The sequence below is a fragment of the Sturnira hondurensis genome, unplaced genomic scaffold, assembly GCF_014824575.4.
Source record: "Sturnira hondurensis isolate 20B ecotype Veracruz unplaced genomic scaffold, ASM1482457v3 Scaffold0000362, whole genome shotgun sequence".
In the NCBI taxonomy this organism is placed as follows: Eukaryota; Metazoa; Chordata; class Mammalia; order Chiroptera; family Phyllostomidae; genus Sturnira; species Sturnira hondurensis.
In genome coordinates, this window is record NW_028072993.1 from 368,544 (window position 1) to 390,955 (window position 22,412).

General features: G+C 40.0%; 1 protein-coding gene across 2 annotated transcripts in view; it reads right to left on the reverse strand.

The window, feature by feature from the left end:
- TMTC1 (transmembrane O-mannosyltransferase targeting cadherins 1) overlaps positions 1-22,412 on the reverse strand; it is a 244,572-nt gene that overhangs the window by 109,180 nt on the left and 112,980 nt on the right. For both annotated transcript variants that reach the window (XM_037032260.1, XM_037032331.1), the window contains exons 6-8: positions 17,471-17,552; positions 15,360-15,463; positions 10,069-10,258 (exon numbers count right to left, since the gene is read on the reverse strand). In XM_037032260.1, coding sequence (XP_036888155.1) covers positions 10,069-10,258; positions 15,360-15,463; positions 17,471-17,552 — 376 coding nt within the window. The remainder of the gene's footprint in view (positions 1-10,068; positions 10,259-15,359; positions 15,464-17,470; positions 17,553-22,412) is intronic.

Consider the following 22,412-nt stretch of genomic DNA (forward strand, 5'->3'; position numbering starts at 1 on the left):
AAATGCTGGTAACCTCTGGCAATTACAGCCAGATGGGATATGAAAATAAAAGCAAGATTTCATGAAATTCTACCAAAAGTGCAACCCCTTAGTGTCAAACAGTCCATCGGCTAATCACAAAACTGGAGGAAGTCCTTTCTCTGTCGCCCAACTTGCCTATGGGAGTCTTCTGTGATGGGAACTATATTCTGAGGCAAGAACAGCTCACTTTCTACTCAGGTAATGCACAGGGTACTTTCTCAAGCGTCTCCTGTTTTAATTCATCAGCTAAGCAGATGAAGACACAATTTTAAACTTCCTCCAGTTAGAAGGAACACCGTATGCAGAGAGGTACAGGCAGTGTCACTTTGGAAACTGCTACTTCATACACCTATTCTAGGTGACACTCGCTCGCTCACACTGTACCATCTCACGGATAGTCACATTGTGTGCTCATCCAATCATGAGTCTTAACAGCCTCAGTCACTGTAGCGAACACCCACACAAGCAGTTCTAACTACACCCTCACTATAATGGAAAATAAGAATTCCATGAATCTGGTTCAAGGTCTTATTTTTCACTTGGTATTGACTGGATGGAAACTCAAACTCTAAAACACACGGTTTCAAAGAAATCCTTTTACATGGGGTTCTGCTAAAGGAAAAATAATAGGATTTGTTGATGCTGTGGTTGTGGCTATTGTTTTTGAAGGTACAAATAAGGTGGTAAAAAAAAGGGTTTAAATACTGCCCAAGAATGGACTTCAAAGTTCTCATTCACCCACCCTCATATATCTACGCCAATACTTTCCAAATCATGTTGCAAAAACACTGAACCTGCAAGAAGCCCATAAAAAGGGTTCCAAATTCAAATAAATTTGAGAAATGTCATTTACCCATTTGAAAACTCACAAGGCTGCTTGGAGCACAGTAAAGGCTTTGTGAAGTCCCCCAGTTAGGAAAAAAAGAGTTTAACTAGCGCTTCTGAAATGCAGACTCTTTCCTCAGGGTGACTTGCTCACGACCTGTATGATGCCAGGGCATGATCTGAAAAGTGCTGGTGTCTGTATGGTATAAACTGCTTGAGCAGACAGAGGTTTCCACTGTAGGAGTTTCCAGTGCCTGTCCCCCAGATCATCTCACTGTCTGGAAACAGAAAATGTTCCCTGCATCTCTGAGCTATAGCCTTCACGCTACAGTTGAAACACATTTTCTGGTGTTCATTCTTGGGAAATGTGAAAGAGCTGGTTGCCATGTTCCAGGTTAAAAAAAATATCACCATGCATTTAAAGAACTTAAGCCATCTATCAGTACAGTGTTGGCTCCAGCCAGGAAAAGTCCTGAGAGCGGGCAGGTCAGAGGCATGTTTAGATCATATCTGTGTTCAGAAAGATACTTCTCCCAGAGTGTGAGGCAAGAAGGGAATGCAGGTAGGGAAAACCAGGCTCTTCCAGATAGCAACTAGGTTTTGTTTATTGTTATTCTCCATAGTCAGTATATTGCTTGAATATTTAATTCATTGAACCAATGAGTGGTCAATAAGCTAAATATCTAACATTTTATCTAACTGTTTTCCACTCCAATACACCACCCTGCAGCTACGTATTCCCTACAAAGTCATTTTGCTTATCTCTAAATACTCTGCCAGCTTTTAAGACAGTTTCCATTTCTATCACACAACTACAGAGCTGGCTGCTAACTGTGACTGGTCATGCTCCTCAGTCCCCTCTGGCCTGTGAGAGACACAGAAAATACAGGAGTATCAAGGGTACTATGGTACACTCCCAATTCATTTGCCTCGTCAAAGTACTCATGAAAATGTTCCCATCCTAAGCAATGGTTGTCTTGGTAAAAACATAGTCACAAATCATTCATTTATTCATATACATATTTTTGTGGTTTTTATGTTTTATTCATGCATTGTGCTTTTAGATAATCACTTAAGGAATCTGTCACCAATCACCTGTTTTTGTATTTTTCAGGCAGTATTCTACATTCTTTGGAACATACCCATTAATAAAAAAAGACAGATACAAAATAATCTACCATTTGAGGGGGGAGAGGGAGGGGAAGAGAGAGAGAGAGAGAGAGATTGCCTAGTAAGGGGTATCTGCAATGTAAGGTGGACAAGAAGTGGATTGCAATTATAAGCATGATGGTCAGGGTAGGCCTGGTTGAGAAAGTGGTGATTAGCAAAGGAGATGAGGCAGCCAGCCACAGAACTCATTTTGTAGTAGGCCATGAGTTTGAGAAGGAATAAGAGATAATAGAGTTGGGGTGGGCTGGGGCCAGAACATATAAAAACTTTTAGGCCATTATAAAGACTACAAATGATTTTTACTGTGAGAGAAATAATGAGCTAGGGGAGGATTTTAAGTACAAGAGGGATAGGCTCTTTTTCCTTTTTAAAGGCTCATCTGGCCACTGCGTTGAGAGTAGACTGGACCACTGGCACAAAGGGAGAAGCAGGGAGATCAGGTAAGCAGTTGGGGAAATGATCCAGGTGAGACTTGGTGGTGGCTTGGCCCAGGGAGACTGCAATGAAGTTGGAGAGACATTGTCAGGTTCTAGATATATTTTGAAAGTATAGTTGACAGGATTTATTGATAGACTGGATGTGTTGTTAGAGAAAAGGACAGAGAAGAAACAAGAAAACCCAAATAGTTTTCTTTTGAGCAACTAGTAGAACACACTGAGATAGCAAATAACCACCACCATTGTGGGGTAAACAATGAATGGCTAAGATCAGGAGTTAAACGTCAGAATGTTGAGTTTGAGACATCCATGGGGAAATTCATACTTTCCTTTCTGAACAACCCCAGGTACCATATATGAGGTCTGTCCAGAAGGTATGCAGCCATGTAATATGAAAAATAGAGACATATATTGTTGAATAAGATAAAAGAAAGCATGTACAAAGGATAATGACACCTCAGTACCCTTCAAAGTAGGCACCTTGGGACCTCACACAGTTCTCTCAATTGCCATGAGCTGCCCCATCGTATTTTCTTGAATTTCATTGATGGTCTGAAATTTCATCTCTTTCAAAGGTAATTTTAGTCTTGGGAAAAGCCAGAAGTCACAGGGCACCAAATCTGGGCCATAGAGGGACTGAGTCACCTGGGAGATTTTATAATTCACCAAAAAACTTTGCACAAGACGTGATGCATGAGCAAGCATGTTGTCGAGAGGAAGCTGTCAATCACCAGCGGCCCATAGCTGTAGCCTTCTGAATCATCCAAATAATTTCCACGAAAGAATGTCCCAGCTTATCACAAAATTTGGTGCAGACTGGTTGCTTTACTCCCTCATTTTGAATGTAACAGCTACACAGCACATGTGCTCATTTAATGGCATCTATGGGCCCCACTAACTAGTACAGTGAAGTCGTCATTGCTCACACATGCAGATTCCAGCCCACTCTTCTTGGCTGCCAGGGTACATCGATGTTGTGTGAAATGTTCTTGTTAAATTAACAACGGCCGGACTTCTTCTGGACAGACCTCATATATTATTTCATTTATTCTTTTTATATTTCAGGTTAAAAACAAGTTTGAAGACCTTATCATTAGCATGCTGATGTATAACAATGTATATGAGAGAGTATTATAAAAGCTCATATTACAAACTTGCTTTCTTTCTAATACTCTATGCTGCCTCTTTAGGCAAAGTCACATGTAAAAATAAGGTATTTTAGGGGTTTATGGGGGTGGGGGTTGATTATCTCCAGTTGTATTAATCACAACCGCCAGCCCTTTGTAGGGTTGCTGGGCAATCAATCACTGGTTTCCTTTGTATTTTCTGATACAGTAAGTAATTTTCAATGGGCTTTCTGTTTAGGGGGTCTTGTTTTAGCTATTTTTATCTCAGAGTCCTAATTACATACTTCATGGTTTTCTTAAAACAAGATAGAAAAGTGTCCTCCTTTAAACAGATATTTTATGTCCTGAATGGAAACACTAAGGACAGAAAGGCTCCAGGAATAACTAAAATGCCTTATCACCTTTTTAAGAGTTTAAAAACAGTCAGAAGCAGTATAAGTGGTAATAAATTGCTCTTATGAGAGTGTGAATTATTAAGTTAAAAGAAATAAAAAGTTACAAATTAAGATTATCACTCAAAAGGTGGCAATTATTTTGAGTAAAAGCAAATAATATAGACTATAAAATCTTGCTGAGACTCATAAAGCATACAATCGAGAAAAACAATAAACTCTTACTGATGTCAAAAAAGTCCTTTTTTCCATCATGCAATGAATTCTTCCATTAATAAATTCAGCAAGTCTTCTAACTAAGGCATAAACATCAGAGGCAGAGGTAAATCATTTTCCTATTAAAGAATGTGCCATGTGACAATGTAATTGCCCTGTGAAGGCAAAGATTAAAACAAACTATTTCACGATGTAAAAAACTCCAGCCAGGCCTAGATCAAAAGCCAAACAAAGCACCTCAGGTGTAAGTGAAGTGTGTGTTACCCACACAGAGCCTGAGGAAGAAAGGCCTGTGCGAGGTGCAGATCGAGTACAAGGAGAATGACTTCACAGGTGACAGATCAATAATGGACAAAAAGCAATGCCTTGGGAAGACTTTGCGTGGGGGCCCTATTTTCAGGTGGCCGTGCATTTAAAGTTGGGTTTCTGGTGTCTATTTCGTTCCGGTCCTCATCCCTGGAGGGGGGGGGGCAGAAAAATGCAGCAATGACTGTTAGTTTCAGGAAAAACAAAATGATTATCTCTTATATCCTGCCTATTTTTGCTAAAATTTCAAATGCCTTTAAAGACATCTATAATACTTCCATTGTCTTCCATTGTTTAGGTGGCAATTCCAGTGTTCATTTGTAAATAAGTCACGGATATTTGTCACTATTTCCTTTCCCTTGATAAAAATTCACTTTTTAACTAATAGATTAGTTTTATGTTAGGATTTTGTGTTTCTGATACATTTGAACATACCTACTTCCAAATTCCAAAATAAGCTAAAGCATTAAAAACTTGAGAATGTTACTGCCATTGGCTTTTAGATCAAGCATTTAGCCTCTGTTACTTAGGAAGGAATACGAGGGGAAGGGCAGAGTCAGTCTTCAGTACATGACACATATTTTTGATCATGTAAAGCATGACTGCATATTGAAATATATACAGTCAAGAAAGTCAAGTGGGTTGTGTTTTTCATGTGTTTTTCCCTACAAAATAGAAACAGGAACCTTTATTGTGCTCCTGACATCAAGCTATGACAATTCCACGATAATGGTGATGGTGATAACGACGACAAAAACCATAAAGATACCTGACAGGTTCCCAATGCTTCACACACACCAGTCACTGTGCCGAGTGTCACATGGGTCACTCTGGTTCAACCAGCTGTGACCCTAGAACAAGGCTGAATGAGGTGACTCACAGCAGGTCGGCAGCAGAGCCTGGCCTCCACCACACCTCAGTGCTGACCACTCTGCTGCACAGCCTCCCCTCCTTCTGCCTTGGGACTCTTAATCTGAAACTTTGGGCAGTGCCCCTCCCCGTGTACACGTGGGCCGCCTCTGACAGAGGTGGGACCGGCTCCTACCTGAGGCTTGGAGTCACGAATTTAAAGTAGACCACCAAGTGAAATTAGGGTAATAGAACATAAGCCACAATTTGTATCACAAATAGCAAAGCAATGACATAAAAGTATGTAGGAAAAGGCAATCCCCATACACATTTAAATGTCTTCTATTTCACAATGTGGTGCGGACTCAACTTTCCTATTTACCAACACTGCATCTGATGGGGCAGTAAGGTCATTTTCAAACTCTCATCATAACAGTGATATAAACAGAAATCTCAGCTTTGGAGCATGACCTAAGGGCTAAAGTTGATTACAGCTACTGACCTTGAAAGCTATGACCCAAGTATCTGGGCGTTATCCCATAAGTAAAAAAGTGGCAGGGGGTGAAGCCAGCTGAGCACAGTGGCAAGAGGCTGGATCAACTGGGCTGGCCAAACCGGAAACAGAGAGGCATCCCAGACAATGGCTACTCCCTTGACTGGTGGTCACGGACACACAAACGGTGCCAAGATATTAGCGACCTCTTCTGTCGGAGACTGCAATGGTCCCAAAGCAGGATGAATTACACGGGTTGTAAACGGGCAAGAAAGACTGGACTCTTCATAGTCTGAGGAGGATTTTTATGAATCGAAGAGAAAAAGAATGGAGAACATGGAGTGTGCAGAGAACAGGAACTGGAAAGGGAATATAGTCTAGAAATTTGAAAGAAAAAAATCAACATTGGCACAGAGCCATTCGCCATTAAAAACAACCTACATTCCTTAAGTTCAATTTTATTTCAACATTTAGTGTATCAAAACAACATGCTTATTTTACCAGGTTACATAATGGCTATTCTGGAATTTATAAGTTATTCCACAGTAATCTATGTGCCACAATAAATTAACCGATTATTTGGCTGAACAAAATGCAAAATAATTTTTAGAAATCTGAAAGCATGTTCAATTCAATTGTGTGGGTCTGTGGCAACATCATGTCCTATACCAGGGGTCAGCTGATTTACAATACAGTGGCAGAACTGAACAATTGGGACAGACTGTATGACCAGCCAAGCCTCAAATATTTACTATCTGGTTCTTTGAAAAAAAAAGAATCATTTTCATCTCCTGGTTTATCCTATTGTATTACATTTTTCCCCTTAAGCTGCTCCAAATCCTTTTTGGAATGCTGTAAGAATCTCAATGAGCAAATAATCACTTTCCAGCAGTGGCTCTCATTCCACTGTCTCCTTGCTGAGATATATGGGGGTTTGAACGAAGAGATCTAAGGCTGGCGGTCGCTGTTTGCCCACACAATAGCTATCATTCTTTAGCCAGTATATTGATGAGGTTGTGATTTAGATTAGCATGGGGGCTAACTGAGCAAGGCTGGGGACATGCACAAAGGGAGATCCTGAGATGAATGCTTCTCCCCTAAGTGAGCAGATACATTAGTCCCACCCCATCCTATCCCTCCACTTCTACCAAGTTGTTGCTAGTGGTCACCTCCATTGGCCAGGCTGTGGATTGCTCCTACTATACAGATGAAAATCTGACTTCTCTGGGGCCCAGGGATGTAGCCTAGGATTCATGTCAGGTTCAAGGAATGATGTGGAATGCTATGAATAGATTAGGACAAAACTGCACATCCTCCTACTAAAATTAAAAATATAACATAACAGTTCTAAAAGCTCCACACTTAGGAAAAGGGGCTCAAAAGACACCTCACTGCTGAAGTCATTATGAGGAAAGTTGGGTATCATTAACCCCCTTCTTGTTTCCTTGGGTTTTACTTTTACAAGCATGCCGCAAGATTGTAAAAGCTATAAAAATACCTCAAAATATAGGACACCCTGTGAGAATGTAATAAAGAATCAATAACAAATAAATTGCTCATAAATATAACTTAACGGTACTTCTTCTGTAACGCAGGACAATCACATTAGAGGACACGGGAAAGGGGCAGCTATACAGAGCAGGACCAATGGCACTACTACCTGCGCTCAGCAATCCCCATCAGACTGACTGCTCTCCAGGTGTACATCGCCATCTACTGCAGGTCAACCATCTGACGGACATACAGTCCGTAAGAGTCATAAAGAAAAACCCAAGCCCATTTTCAGCCTATGGTTGTCCTAGTATATAAACATTCACTATTCACAGAAGAAAATGGAATAATCAGACTTGGTGATTTAAATTTTCTCTTTTCCCACTGTACATACATTCCAACAGAGTGATTGGCTTCATCACAAAGAATAAGAGCAAATTAGTTGACTCTGAAATTCATTGTGAAAATGAACTCAATCCAGTAATGAATCTCTAGATTGTTATCTATGCTATATTATATAAATTCAAGGTATTGCTAGTGAATCAAGGGATGAAGAAGGGGCACAAAATAAGACAAATTCTACATTTAAATTCCTAAAGATGCCAAGTGAGCTCTTCAATGATAAATAATAAACTGCCCCTTGAGGTCTTAAATTTCTTATGCCATGAAAATAGGAAAAAATAGAAACAATCTTTTTATGTATTTACTTTTTAAAGACTTTAGTTTTAGAAAGAGGAGGAGGGAGGGAGAGAAGGAAAGAGGGGGTAGAAAGAAGGGGTGGAGAGCGAGAGAAACGTCAGTCAGCTGACTTATTTGTAGCCCAACCAAGGGACTAAACATGCAAATTGGGCACATGCCCAGACTGGGAATCCAACTGCAACCTTTCACTTTGCGGGATGACACCCAATTCACTGAGCCACGCCACTAAGGGCGACAAACAATCTCTAAGTTATTCCTGCAGCTAGTTCAGAAAGAAGTCTCTCAGATTCTGTAGCCTCGTTCGTTCTCCCACTCCATCCCGGACAAGAGTTTGTCAAAAGTCAAACATCTACTCCTGAGCTGCTTACTTACAGGGGTACTTCTCCTGGGTGTGGCAGTGGTCTGAAAGAGCCTGCCATCTGTAATGGTGTCTGGCTTAACTTACTTGTATGAAGAAAGAATCTTTGTTTTCAGTGAGTGTAAAAATGTATGAGAACAAAGGTTCAAAGGTAGCTTACAGAGGGTGGGGTTTGAGGGAGTGATCGGGAAATAACAAACCTGCTGTTTTATTCATTACATGTGTTAATTACATGCGTTCATTTGTAACTTTGTAAAGTCAATTATTAAAATATTAATTAAAAAATCAAGTAGGATACAGTTGTAACAGGGTAGATTATATTACAGCCCCTCCTCCAGAGCCCTGGTTGAAAACACAGAAGGACGATAGATGCTCTGTGTCTTCCACCGAAAAGACTACCCTTTCTCAGTAACTTTGTCAAGAGTCCATTGATCAAGTAAATGTGAGTTCAGATAAAGAATCTCAATTCTGTTTTATTTTCCTTTTTCTTACTATTATTTTTCCTGAGTTTGGGTCACACTCCTCTTTCTTCACATATTCAGTAATATAAAAAACTAGATATTGTATGCCATGCATTGTAGTGACTCTGTTCTATTTTGTTCTTCTGAAATATGCTGGTTTTCCTGTTTTATTATATGATGAACTTGCCTGGAGTCAAACTGAAAAACTTGTTTTTTTACAGAGAGCTGAAATTTTTGCTCAGATTTTTTTTTCTTCCCCCTGAATCTCTGGGGTATTTCTCTAGTACCTGCATAGTTTGTGATCAGCCAATAATTTCAATGGAGGGCAACATAAATAACTTAAGCCAGTGAACTGTCTACCCTCTGCTACCCAAACTGTATATGGGTTGAGGAATTCATTCAGATTTGCAGCAAATAAGTAGTCTCCCCAGGCTTTCAAGTTCGCTTGTGCTCCCTCAGGGACACCATGCACACGTGCTGTTGGGCAGTTGGCCACGAATGCTTAGAGAGCATATTATCTCGGCCTTCACACAGCTCTTTGCTTCCAAAAGCTCCTCGATGAATTTCCAGCTGCTCTGATACTCTCCCAAAGCAAATCAGCCCCCCTTAGCCAGTCAACCAGTTTTTAACATGGGTCGATGGTGGGGAACTGGGAGGATGAGAAGATCCTCAGGTATCTTACCCAATTCAGTAGCAATTTCTCATAAGTAAACATTTTCAAGTTCTTTGCTGTCTTTCAGCATTGTTGAAGTAGTTGCGGTCAATAATTTTTCTAGCTTTATATCATTTTTTATTAAGTATTACCCAACTGAGGCAGGTAGTCACCACTGGAAGTAGAGTCTTCAACATAATTCAAGCACTTATGACTATATTACTATTATCTCATTTAGCATTACATGAAATCAAACATTACATTACTTCAAAAAGTAACCAACCACAGCATGAAAAACATATCTTGTTCGCAAGCATTAAATATCAGATCTAATTTCTTCTGGGTCAATAGAAACAGCAGAAGAAATATAACTAAGGTGACCATAGTCTGTTAAACCCATGAAGGTCTTTAAAATATACATTGTCTACCAGGAAAATTTTAAACACATGAAGTTTTCAGACAACAGAGTAGATTCATTTTAGGCCCAGACCTCCAGCTGAGAAAGAAAGCATTAATGACTATAGGTTGTCTCTCTTCAAATGCAGGGTTCATTTACTTTTAAGAAAATTACCTTGAAGGCAGCTAAACAGTGCAGGCTCAGTAAGGCCATCACAACTGCCAGAAGGACGGTGGCTAAATTCCGAATGTCCCATATGGTCTCTACCAGAGGAATACTGCCAACCTGCCAGTCATAGCACAGGGTAACAGGTGCGAGCAGGAGCCACGTGTTGAAGGCCAAGAGGTAGGAATACGTAAGGAATCTACAAAGACAAGAAGACTCGTTGAAACACGACTCAAGGCCCACGACGTTCTGTAACCATTCATTCACCCTGTTTCTATTAAACAGCATTTCTACACTGTCAACATTATCTTACAGGAAAAGACACAGTCAGAAGGTGTTTCTTTAGTCCTTAAATCAATCATTTTGGAAAATAGTGAATAGTGTCTAGTTACTGTGGTAAACGCTGGCCTTTCAAAGGTGAGTAAGTATTGACCTAGTTTCCATGACATGTACTTCAAAATTATCATGCAAATAAAGACATTATGACCTGAGATAAATGCTACAAAGGAAAAGTTTGATGAAAGCATACGACAGAAATGCTGCCCCACTGGGTAGGAGTCCCTGGGTAAGAGACATTGAACTTTCTGTTTTTAATAGCGCCCAGTAGTAGATATGAAACTATTTAATGATTATAATCACAGATTGATTATCATTTTATAGCAAGTTGATCCATATTGAATTATTTCTAAAAAATCAAAATAGCTGTGGTAGGGAGATAAAGTCTCTTATTCACAAATGGAGGAACTGCCCTTCAAGAGGAGGCAAGAACAAAGGTCCTTGCTAACGAGAACAGCCAGGTAGACCCAGGGAAGGAAAATGCAAGTGGGGGTGTTACTATGTTTCCTGGCTGTGTCTAGGTACTGCAATAAAGTGGAAAACATTCTAACTGAACCCCTTCCATTTGGGATAGAGAAAATGGAATTCATTTAAATATTCAGTCAACACAAATTCCTTAAGTAGAGTTCTTGACCCTTGACAACTGCAGAAGTCTCAGCACGTGACAGACTGCATCCTAACCTCTGCAGAGGATGACCCAACCCGAGCTCTGCTCCCAGCAAGCAGCCTAAGGCTGTATTGCCAGGATGGTCCAGCCTCCCACTAAACCACTGGCCTGAGAAAACGCATCAGTGCCAGAATTTACTGTCTGTTCTAGCTAAAACCTGAGGAGAGGCCTCTGCCCTCCCTTTTTTTAGAGTGTTTACTACAGTGGGCTTCTGGTTGTGAATATGCATGTCTTACAACACAGAAGTGACTTTCTCAAGGACCTGACAGCTACTGCATTAAAATGCCATCATCAAAAAGGATAGGGCTTGTCTCCTAGTCTTTTTGGGAGGACAAACCTTCACTTTGAATATTTCCAGCAGGCTCATCTAGCCAAATCAGTCACACTGACCAGTCTTTGTCATCTGTCACCTCTCTGACTCTGCTGAGCCCCAGCTTGGTCCCTCTCTCATTCTCCCTTAAAGCATCCAATCAGCTGTGCACAAATCAGAGCGGTCCTCAACTCTTCCCCTCACTGTCAGCGGTTACTGAATAAACTCTGTTTTCACTGCTTTAACTAATGTCCAGCTGTGTTTATCTTTGACATCCTAGATGGGCTTAAACAAAATCATGAGATAATTTCTCTGTTTTCGAAGAATGTGCAATCCAATAGTGAAAATATGATGCACAGAAGTAAAGAAGCAGAATGAGATGGGCACCATAGGATTGCAGATTGTGAAGAAAAGTCCTCCCCTATTTCTCAGATTCTTTTGGAAGCACTCTTGGATTGCAAAGTGGGTAGAAGAGAGAATTTCTAAGTTACCTTCTAGTGTGATGAGACAAATCACCTTGAAATCCTGTCAACAGGCAGCTACTAATTTGGCACACCCTTCCCAGACCTTCCCCACTGATTGCCTTCCCTTGCCTTTTATTCCTCCAAGGTTGGCAGTCGAAAATGGTTAACAATGATCAGATGAGGCTCAGGGATGGAGATTATTCATTGGCCCAACTCTCAAGTCCAAACAGAGAAAAGGGTTGAAGGAATGGGGATACTGCAATGGTGTTACCCAACACTCTCCTGTTATTTTTAATAAAATCTTAGTACACCAATAGTGTTGTATATACTACAAGCTTTGTTACTTAACAGAAATGAAAATAAAAAATTGCCTTATCCCTTTTAGGCTTGGGCCTGAGAAATTGTCTTACAAGAAAGCCAATGCCATAGAAAGATGATTGGGTCACTTTGTGCTTCTATTTTTCACAGAGCTTCCAACCTACCTAATTCTTAGCTCAGTGTGCTTCTCAGTGACAGCCTTAAGGAAGAATGCTGAACCATCAAATTTAGCAGGAAAATCACTCAGCTTTGTTGCTCAGTTATACTACAGGTCTTAAAAATTACTTTGAAAAATAGTATCTCTTTTTCTTGATACAACGGTTATAAGCAACGATTACAAATGGCTGTAAAAAATCATTAGGTGAAAAGTTAATGAATGGATCAGGCTAAATCAGATGCCTGGAACTCACTAATTAATTTTAACATCACAGAAAGTGAGACTAACAGCCAGATGTCCTCCTGATGGATTTGCATACCATCACCTATGAAGTCTTCTTGTCAAAACACATCTACAAATAAATTTGAATCTGATCACGCCCTTTGTTATACCAGGTTACATCAAACACAGAGAAAGCTGGAATGTGCTACACGAGACCACAAGCCTGCAGTGTGCAAAATCTGGGATGGTGCAGATTCCTAGGCACAAAGGCAGTTTCTTCAACAAATAATGGGGGCGGGTAGGACAGGTGGCAGGAAGAAAAGGGACACCGATCAAAGTATAAGTCTTAAAAGACAAATCAAACAAAGTGCAAATTTTGTTTGGACGCTAATTCAGACAAACAAATATTAAAAATAATTAATCATGAGACAAAAAAATTGAAACACTGATGGTGTATCTGATATTAGAGAATTGTTCATTTTTAAAGTATGATAAAAGTCTTGTGCTTCTTTTTTTAAAGGGNCCTCCTGATGGATTTGCATACCATCACCTATGAAGTCTTCTTGTCAAAACACATCCACAAATAAATTTGAATCTGATCACGCCCTTTGTTATACCAGGTTACATCAAACACAGAGAAAGCTGGAACGTGCTACACGAGACCACAAGCCTGCAGTGTGCAAAATCCAGGATGGTGCAGATTCCTAAGCACAAAGGAAGGCAGTTTCTTCAACAAATAATGGGGGCAGGTAGGACAGGTGGCAGGAAGAAAAGGGACACCGATCAAAGTATAAGTCTTAAAAGACAAATCAAATAAAGTGCAAATTTTGTTTGGACGCTAATTCAGACAAACAAATATTAAAAATAATTAATCATGAGACAAAAAAATTGAAACACTGATGGTGTATCTGATATTAGAGAATTGTTCATTTTTAAAGTATGATAAAAGTCTTGTGCTTCTTTTTTTAAAGGGTCCTTGTCTTTTAGAAATACACACTAAAATATATACACATAAATGGAGATGATATCTGGTATTTGCTTCAAAGCAAGGAGAAAAAGTGGGCAGGGGTATGAAGGCAACAATCGGCCACGAGTTATGATTGTTGAAACTAGATGAAGGGTATGCGGAAATTCTTCATGCCATTTTCTCCATCTTTGCACAAGCTTGATATTTTCCATAAAAAACGATATTTTTTAAAACTGGTGGAAAAGGCAAAAGAGAATTGAAACAGGAATACTTCATGATATTACGTCTAGCTGCAGCTTGACTGAAGCAGCTGCAGACACTATGCAGAAGTCTTTATTGGGCTGTTCATTCCACATTTGCCCTTGTGCTTCGATTTATTCTCAGTTTCTTATACTTTCTCCTCTTACAATACCTTACTGACAAAAAGCAAACATAAAGAATATTACTTTTTAAAGTTAGGATTTCAATGTCATTAGATTTTTTTAAAGGCTCATTGTGACTGTTTACACAAACTATATACCCCAAATAGGTTAAAAAGGTAAACCACAGACTAAAAGCAACTTTCCTTCCTATAACAATCCAGATGCATCACAAGGGTAAGTTGAAAGTTTTGTGGTAAATTAACAGTCATCCCTCAAAAGAATAAGCTGACCTTCAGGCTGAATACCATATGACTTCTTAAGATATATGCAAGATTTTTAAAATGCATGTACACGTTGTAAGTAATGAAAACAACTGTGACATAATTTCTACTATAAAAATGGTGCAATTAGTTGTGAAGGTATCCTTTTTGAGTGGAAAATAGTTTTTAAAGAAAGGTAGAAAAAACTAAGAACAATAAAAAATATATATATAAGACAAAGAAAATTTTAAAATTACCAATTAATACATATAAGGTAAACGAATGAAATAAGGTAAATTAAAGAAAGGTTGAAAAAACTAGGAACAATAAAAAAATATATATAAGACAAAGAAAATTTAAAAATTACCAATTAATACATATAAGGTAAATGAATGAAATAAAGTAAAGATCACTACCCTGGCATAAAAACAAAATTCAGCAATGTGCTGTCCCTAAGAGATACAACTAAACCAAAATAGAAATGGCTACATGAGCCAAGTTTTAATTCAGGACTATACATCATTGCAAAGCTCCCAAAATTGAAAGTTACTATTACGAAAATGATTTCAGATGTTAAGTACATAAAACTTAAACAATTTAAGAACAGGGCATGATAATGTTTAAATATTACAGCAACAATATATCCTGAAGAAAATATATTAATATTGTCAAATATAATTATATCTGTACACCTCAAGCAAAATATCATGGAAGACTGAATAGATAAGGTATTAAAAATCTTCTCAATGAGCCAGATTCACTGATCAACATCCCTCCTTGATTCAGTACTTCTAAACCTCTTACCAATGCATGGTAAGATACAATTAGCTGTATCTTAGCAACACTGTTGTTCAGTTTTGTTTGCCACTTCAAACCTCCCCACATATGTTAATTTTACAAACTGTTACGATGTCTAACCAACCTCCATACAACTCTGTGCATTGTTCTCTAACATTTCCCACACTGGTCACTGACTAGATATTTACTGTGGATGATAAGTGCTCAATAAAATGCTCAACACATACATCTATATACACCATTATGAAAACAACAGCAATGATATGACCAAATTGCACCATTTTTTAAAAAGAATTCCAAATGTATAAAAAGTTTATTCCCCCCCACAACCTGAACAGAACACCAACCCTCCTTCTTTTAAAATCCAACTTATCATTTAAGATTACAAAACAATGTAACGAATACCAGGTATAAGTTACCAAAGTGTATTTCCACTAACCTTGTAAGAATGTAAGGCGAAAATGAAGCTGGATTATCTTGCTCTGAAAAGAGGGGCATAGACCCTCCCATTATCCACAGACGGAAGTACAAAACCACAATCACCTTCGGGGAAGAGAAGGTTCAGTAAGAAAACCATCACTTGCTGGGGCAAGACCCACCTTTCTGGGGGATATTTCCAAATGCTTTACAAACATTTTGTTTTGCAAACCCTTTTTCTAGTGAGCACTTCTATAAAATTCTAACATGTAAAATGAGTTGGAAAAAATGGAAATAGCAGGGGAGGGAGAAGAGTGAATAATGAAGGTGAGGAGGGAGCACAAGCAAATTCTTACCAACAGCTGTCAGTCCCACACACTTACTAGTAAATGCACTAGGTAACTGACGGGAGAACTGTAAGAGCCAGGAATTGAACCTGTGCCATTGGTCTGCACCTCCCAATTTCATAACGATCCCACTCATAACCTCAAAAAAAGTTAATTTAAACGTGGTAGGTCATACTGCTGAGTCTTGAATGAACACAGTTGGAAATGTTACAACTCTTGAACACCGCGAAGCAGAACACTCGTGAAGAGTTATTTCAACAACCCCGGGGAATGTTTTTAGTGACATCCAATGGGATTTTATCACTAACGGTGCTATCCTGCTACAAAGATACTAAGGAATTCTTTACAGACATGTTTTGCCCCCTCTTCTGAAATTCTCCAGTCAAAGCTCTCTACCTCATTCAGTTTTTTCATACTTATCTTCTTCCATAAACACACTTTTGGGTTGAAGAAAAAACTCACATTGTTAACAATAAATTCAAAGAAATTTTCATAAGTTTCCTGTCAAACCTTATTCTAAATCTTGACAGGAAATTTATGACACACAGCAACAGCATAAGAGATTGGTCTCCTAATGTCCTTGAATAGAAACATCCAACAACATAAAAGGATGATTAATGTGACAGTCACCAAGGGCGGCCACCAAGAATTCCTCTCATCTTCGTAGAAGCATTCTCCTTTGTCCTAGCAAGAAATGGAGTCGATTGCCCTACACTTAAATCTGGGTTGGTCTACTGTCTTGCATCAACCAACAGAAAGTGGTAGAAGGTACACTGTGTCAGTCCTGAGCCTGACCCCATGGAGGCCCTGCAGCTTTCGGGTTGTTCCCTGAGAACCCAGCTGCTACGCGGCAAGGAAGGCCTGGCGGTCCTGCTAGTGACATCGGCCACCGCGAGGGGCCTAGACAATGAGATATCAAAGAGAGACCACCCAGCCCAGGTGCCAGCAGCGCGGATTTAAGAGACCCCAGTAAAAATCATAATGAGCAGAACCATCCAGCTAGATGCCGCCCAAACTATAGCACGGAGGCCCGAGACACAGAAGTGGTTGTTTTGAGCCACTCCATTGTGGGGAAGTTGGTGTGCTGCCACAGATCACTGATACATCAGGGGTGACGACTCAGCCGAGACGACTCGGCCTCAGCACTCTGAGAGGCACGTGTAAAACACTGTAGTTTGCCCTGTCTGTGTCATGGCATCCGTGCGTCCCTTCTAATGCTTTCTAACATTTCTGGCATGTTAACTCTTTGACCGTAACATCAAGGTATTGGACTCTGTTGCTGATTCTATCAAATAATCTGGATCGTGTCTCTGAGCTAAGTTAAAGTGAAACATCCCTTGTCAGCTATTTCAAAAGTATACATGTACTTACATAACTTATGACCAAAATGGCCCTCTTCAAGAATGGCNCTCCATTGTGGGGAAGTTGGTGTGCCACCACAGATCACTGATACATCAGGGGTGACGACTCAGCCGAGACGACTCAGCCTCAGCACTCTGAGAGGCACGTGTAAAACACTGTAGTTTGCCCTGTCTGTGTCATGGCATTCGTGTGTCCCTTCTAATGCTTTCTAACATTTCTGGCATGTTAACTCTTTGACCGTAACATCAAGGTATTGGACTCTGTTGCTGATTCTATCAAATAATCTGGATCGTAACTCTTTGACCGTAACATCAAGGTATTGGACTCTGTTGCTGATTCTATCAAATAATCTGGATCGTGTCTCTGAGCTAAGTTAAAGTGAAACATCCCTTGTCAGCTATTTCAAAAGTATACATGTACTTACATAACTTATGACCAAAATGGCCCTCTTCAAGAATGGCCTCATGGTGAGCAGGAAATTTCTGTTACTGCTTGTTGTCAGATACCTGAGAGAGGAAAGAAACAAAATCTTAAATAAGTGCCAGAGTCAACCACATGTGGACGCTCTCCTCTCCACGTGAACACGCTGCAGCTCTGAGAAAGGCCGGAGGAAACCGAGTGTGGCTTCCAGACTCAGACCACCTGGGTTTCAACCCCAGGCTCTGCCACTTCCTTTGCGGAAGACTTTGGGCAAGTTTTCGGCCCTCCCTGCACATCTATTTCTCTCACCTATAAAAGGGGGTATAATAATAGTATCTACTTCACAGAAAAGTTGTTACTAATCAATGAAACAATACATGGAACAAGACCTACTAGCACTGTTAGCTCTACACACGACTGTCCCATCTACCCCAATAAGCCAGGCACTCTGGCGAGTACACCAGTCGCGGGGATGACCTTAAACAAAGCAGGAGTTTATTCACCTATGCAATTTGAGAAGTACAATGTCTTCCAGACACAAACCCTTTCACAAATGTCTTAACCCTGAAAACCAAGGATGCCAAGGCTGTGTGAAATTAAGTCATGTATCCAAGGTAACAAAGTCAGTAAGCCCTGGTGGTGGGATCAGAGCTCGCCTGCATGCAATGGCTATTTCTCACCTGCCTATGGCCTTGGGAACCAGACTACGAATAAGAACGCCAACTTCCAGTGGAGCGGGACCCTGTGCTGACCCTGTGTCTGCCACAGCGCGCTCACGCACATGCAGCGGCAGCGCCGCACACCCACTCAGAGGACAGGCACCTCACCTTGCCATGTATAACGTGCATCTACACTTTGGCCCAAACTTTCAGGATAAAAAAAATCTTCTGTTTTAAGATTTTAATTCCATTTTGTATTTACTTATGTCCAGAAACAAAACCAATTATTGTATTCCAGGGCATTATTTTCCCGACAGATACCATTATTGCTTCCTAGAGTTACACTTTGAACACATAAGCACAAATAAAGGAATTAAAAATGCTTATACAGATGGGGAGTTAGTACTACCTGTTATAATGCCCATTCTTACTTTCCCTAAAAAATCTGGACAAAAATGTGTGCATTATACAGGGAAAAACACGGTAATCAGCTGGCTTTAATAAAGACGATGAAAGGGAAGCAAGATGTGGCTATTAACAACCCTCTAGGAAAAAACTAAAGCAAGGCATTTTCACCTACAAGCAACTTTCTGCATGTTAAAGTACAGAATGGAGGGAAAAAAGTCAACTCAAATGGCCTCATCCAGCAAGCATTTTCCAACTTATCCTTATTACCCTTACCCGTTTTCATGTTCTTCTATTACTTTTTTTAATCCAATTTCTCCTCAAAGAATGTCTCCCCAGAATGCTTTAAAATTTGCATTTGAGTAAGGTCTTCCTACACAGTGGGACTATTCTACAGAACACAGATCCTTTTGTCAAACCTGAGTGGGTTAGCATCAGAAATAAATGTCCACTTTTATAATTGCTTACAAAATACATGTAGTTCTTTGGTTTTGTTTGGACAGATAAAAAATATGTCCAAATGGCACTGTAAGGACATAAAAAATATGTCCAAGTGTCACTCAAGAGGCAGGTCTTTTCCTTTTTGCTTCCCTGTTCCTTCCCTGGTTCATAAGTAGCCTAGAATCTGACCTTTTATGTATTGAATGCGTGGAGAAAAGGTGAGCCCCCAGAAACTACATTGAGTCAGCTTTTAGCAATTCCTGGACTGAATCCATCCTCAAGCGCTACATTTAAATCCTTTCTTCTCACTTAGCTCTCAAAAGAGAGCTTGGCAAGGAGGAAAGCCAGAGACGCTGTCCACTTTCACAACAGAGGTGCATCACGCAAGTCCCGAAACAGGCTTCCGAGAGCCCACCACATCCTGAAGCTGTCCATGAGCTTTTGTGTACGTTGGCGTGTGTGTAGGTTCCTGAGCCCAATTCCTTAGCGCTAATCTTCACTGTTAACTTGGTCTGTGATTTCAAAAAGATTCAATCCCTCCTAAGCATGCTCTCCTGGCTCTGCCTGTATCATTTTCAGAATAATTCAACAAAGACCAACCCTGGATATTTCTGCTATTCCCTTAGGTAAGCTAAATGGCTGCAGAGAGTGGACCAGCAGTGTGGGAGGGCGAACGTGATGGGGAAGGTTGGAGTCCCAATACATCTGAATGGGGAGAGGGGCTTCTTGGGTTGGTCTGCTTCTGGAAGCTTCATTTCTCAGATTCCCTCAGTTGCTGGTTTATTTTAACACAGTGTAACACTTAGGAGTGGTTTCCTTTCCATAAAACAATAAACCACAGGGTTTAGGAATTTTTCCAATGGTATATTTTGGTAAATTCATATTTTGTTTCACTGCAAGCTCACTATGATGGCTATTTCAGTGAGTTATATTTATAAGTTATCCCTTTGTTTAGAAATCCTTCCTCCATGAGAAATTCCATTTCCTTTTAGGCACCAAATAATTTACTTTTAAAATGCAGCACCTTAAAGCAATGGGAGCCAAGAATGATACAGAAAGCACTGGTTGACAAAATGACCTTCTTTCAAGTCTTCTATTTTTAGTTGCTTACCAATATTAAATAAGGAGACATGCCAAAATAACATGGCCCCCTTTTTTGCTAAACGCAAGATCAGAGGCTGAAATCCCTAAGCTCACACAGGGAGCACCCCAAGGGCATATGACTTCTTCTTTCCCCCACGCACAACAGAATTGGACAAGGGAATTGACCCCATTCATCCAGCATCTATGTGTGGTCTGTGAAGTAGACGCAAACACTAACAAATACTAACAATATTAACAATAATAAAAATAGGAAAGAATTAACATGTGCCTACGTGATTACACTGTAGCAATTTATTTACCACTTACAACAATTCTACTGTTGGCAGGACAATTCTATTGAAACAGAACATTATAATTCCTTTTTGTTTTTTTACAGAGAAGACCAAAAAGTTAGAAGTAATACTTAACTATTGTATCGGATTCTGTCAGCTTTAATTTGACCACAAACTAAAGTATCTGAAAGTGTCTTATAAGGCACTATGCAAATGCCATCACTGATTTATTTTCCCAGGAAGCTAGAGAAAATCCCGACAACAACATGAACAACAGAGGAAACCACTGGAATGGACACCAAGGGTCCAGTGTTCTATTCTCCTGCTTCCCACTCCTCTGTTCTGTGCCTTGGGGCAAGTCCACAGGAGCTCCTGTTGGTTTGTTTATTTTCCCTTATCAAGAAAAGTCAGACTATCCCTGGCTGGTGTAGCTCAGTGGATTGAGCACGGGCCTGTGAACCAGACAATCACAGTTCGATTCCCAGTCAGGGCACATTCCTGGGTTGCAGGCCAGTTCCCAGCAGGGGCCAGTTCCCAGCAGGGGATGCACAAGAAGCAACCATACACTGATGTTTCTCTTCCTCTCTCCTTCCCTTCCCCTCTAAAGATAAATGAATAAAATATTTAAAAAAAAAAGAGAGAAAAGTCAGACTAAATGGTTTCACAGTCCCCTTCACGTCTGAACTACTGTTATATTTGGATGTTCCACCAACTGATGACATCATAAATGACAAAAGAAGAAAAAGAGAGAAACCTCCTAAATTTTTTTAAACGCTTAAGGAATTAGGAAGAAGTAAATATTAGTTGATCACTACTTGAGTAGACCTTTCAAATTTGCATATCAAAAAATAATTTATTTTGTCATTTCTTTTTATTGAGGAGATACTAGCTTATAACATTATACTAGTTTCAGGTGTGCAACAGTATGTACTACCTTATGCTCACCACCAAAAGTCTGGTTTCTGTCCACATCACGCAATCGAGCCCCATTACCTGTTTCCCTCCCTCTATCCCATTTCCCTCTGCTAACCACCAATGTTCTGCCTGCCTCTGTAAGCTTGTTTTGTTTTCATTTTTAAATTCCACATCTGAATGAAATCATACGGTATCCGTCTTTTTCTAGCTAACTTACATTACTTAGCATAATAACCTCAAGGCCCATCCAAGTTGTTGTCATAAAAAATTATTTTAACATAAGTTTGGGGAATTAAAAAACATTCAACAGGCCCAAATTGTAGTCACTCTGGGTTAAGCCCACATCACCAAACCAAGACTTAACACCACCTAACTTAATTAGAGTGTCAACCTCCCCCAGGAGTGGAATATTAAACCAGTTCACCTGGTCGGCACCAGTGAGGTCATCTGCCCGACCCCCACTGTCCTCAAAGGAAGATGACACAAGCAATCCATGGTTTGGTAGGAACGTCCTAGCCCCACACCTTCTGCCTTCGAAAGTCTTTCATTTGTATGCAGCTCCCAGAGGCTCCTTTGTATGTATTTTCCAGGCAGGAAACCCCCTGAGTCCATGAATCACTGAACACAGGCAATACAATATTTAAGTATGCTCAACTGAAATTTTTTTAAACAAGGATACTGGCATTATCAAATTCTGTGTTTTTAACGATTGGTAATTTTAGGCAAACAAAAGCAAAAGATCACGATTACCCAAAGTGAATGCCTTAAATAGTGCTCCTTTACACCCGGAAACTTTCTGTTTTTCTGACCCCAAATTTTCTGACTATTAACACCTGCCTAAAAATCAGAGTTAAATATGACTCCTCGCAGGGGATTGGTTTGTTTTAGTCTGGCAAATGTGACTCAGCTCTGTATGCAAAATGTACAGAAGTGAAGTGGTAGGCAGGAGCCAGATCTTCAAACCGAGTTTTCCCTTGGGAATCAGACCTAGGAAATGCATACAGATTGTTATGGCTTGCTCTTGCTAAAACTCCATCACCCTGGTCTAAACCAACAAACGTGTATTGTCTATCTTCAAGGTAATATCCAAAGCTTGTGTGAATTTGCCCGAGGACAGAGCTAATCAGCTCATCACCATTCCTTTCTGCAT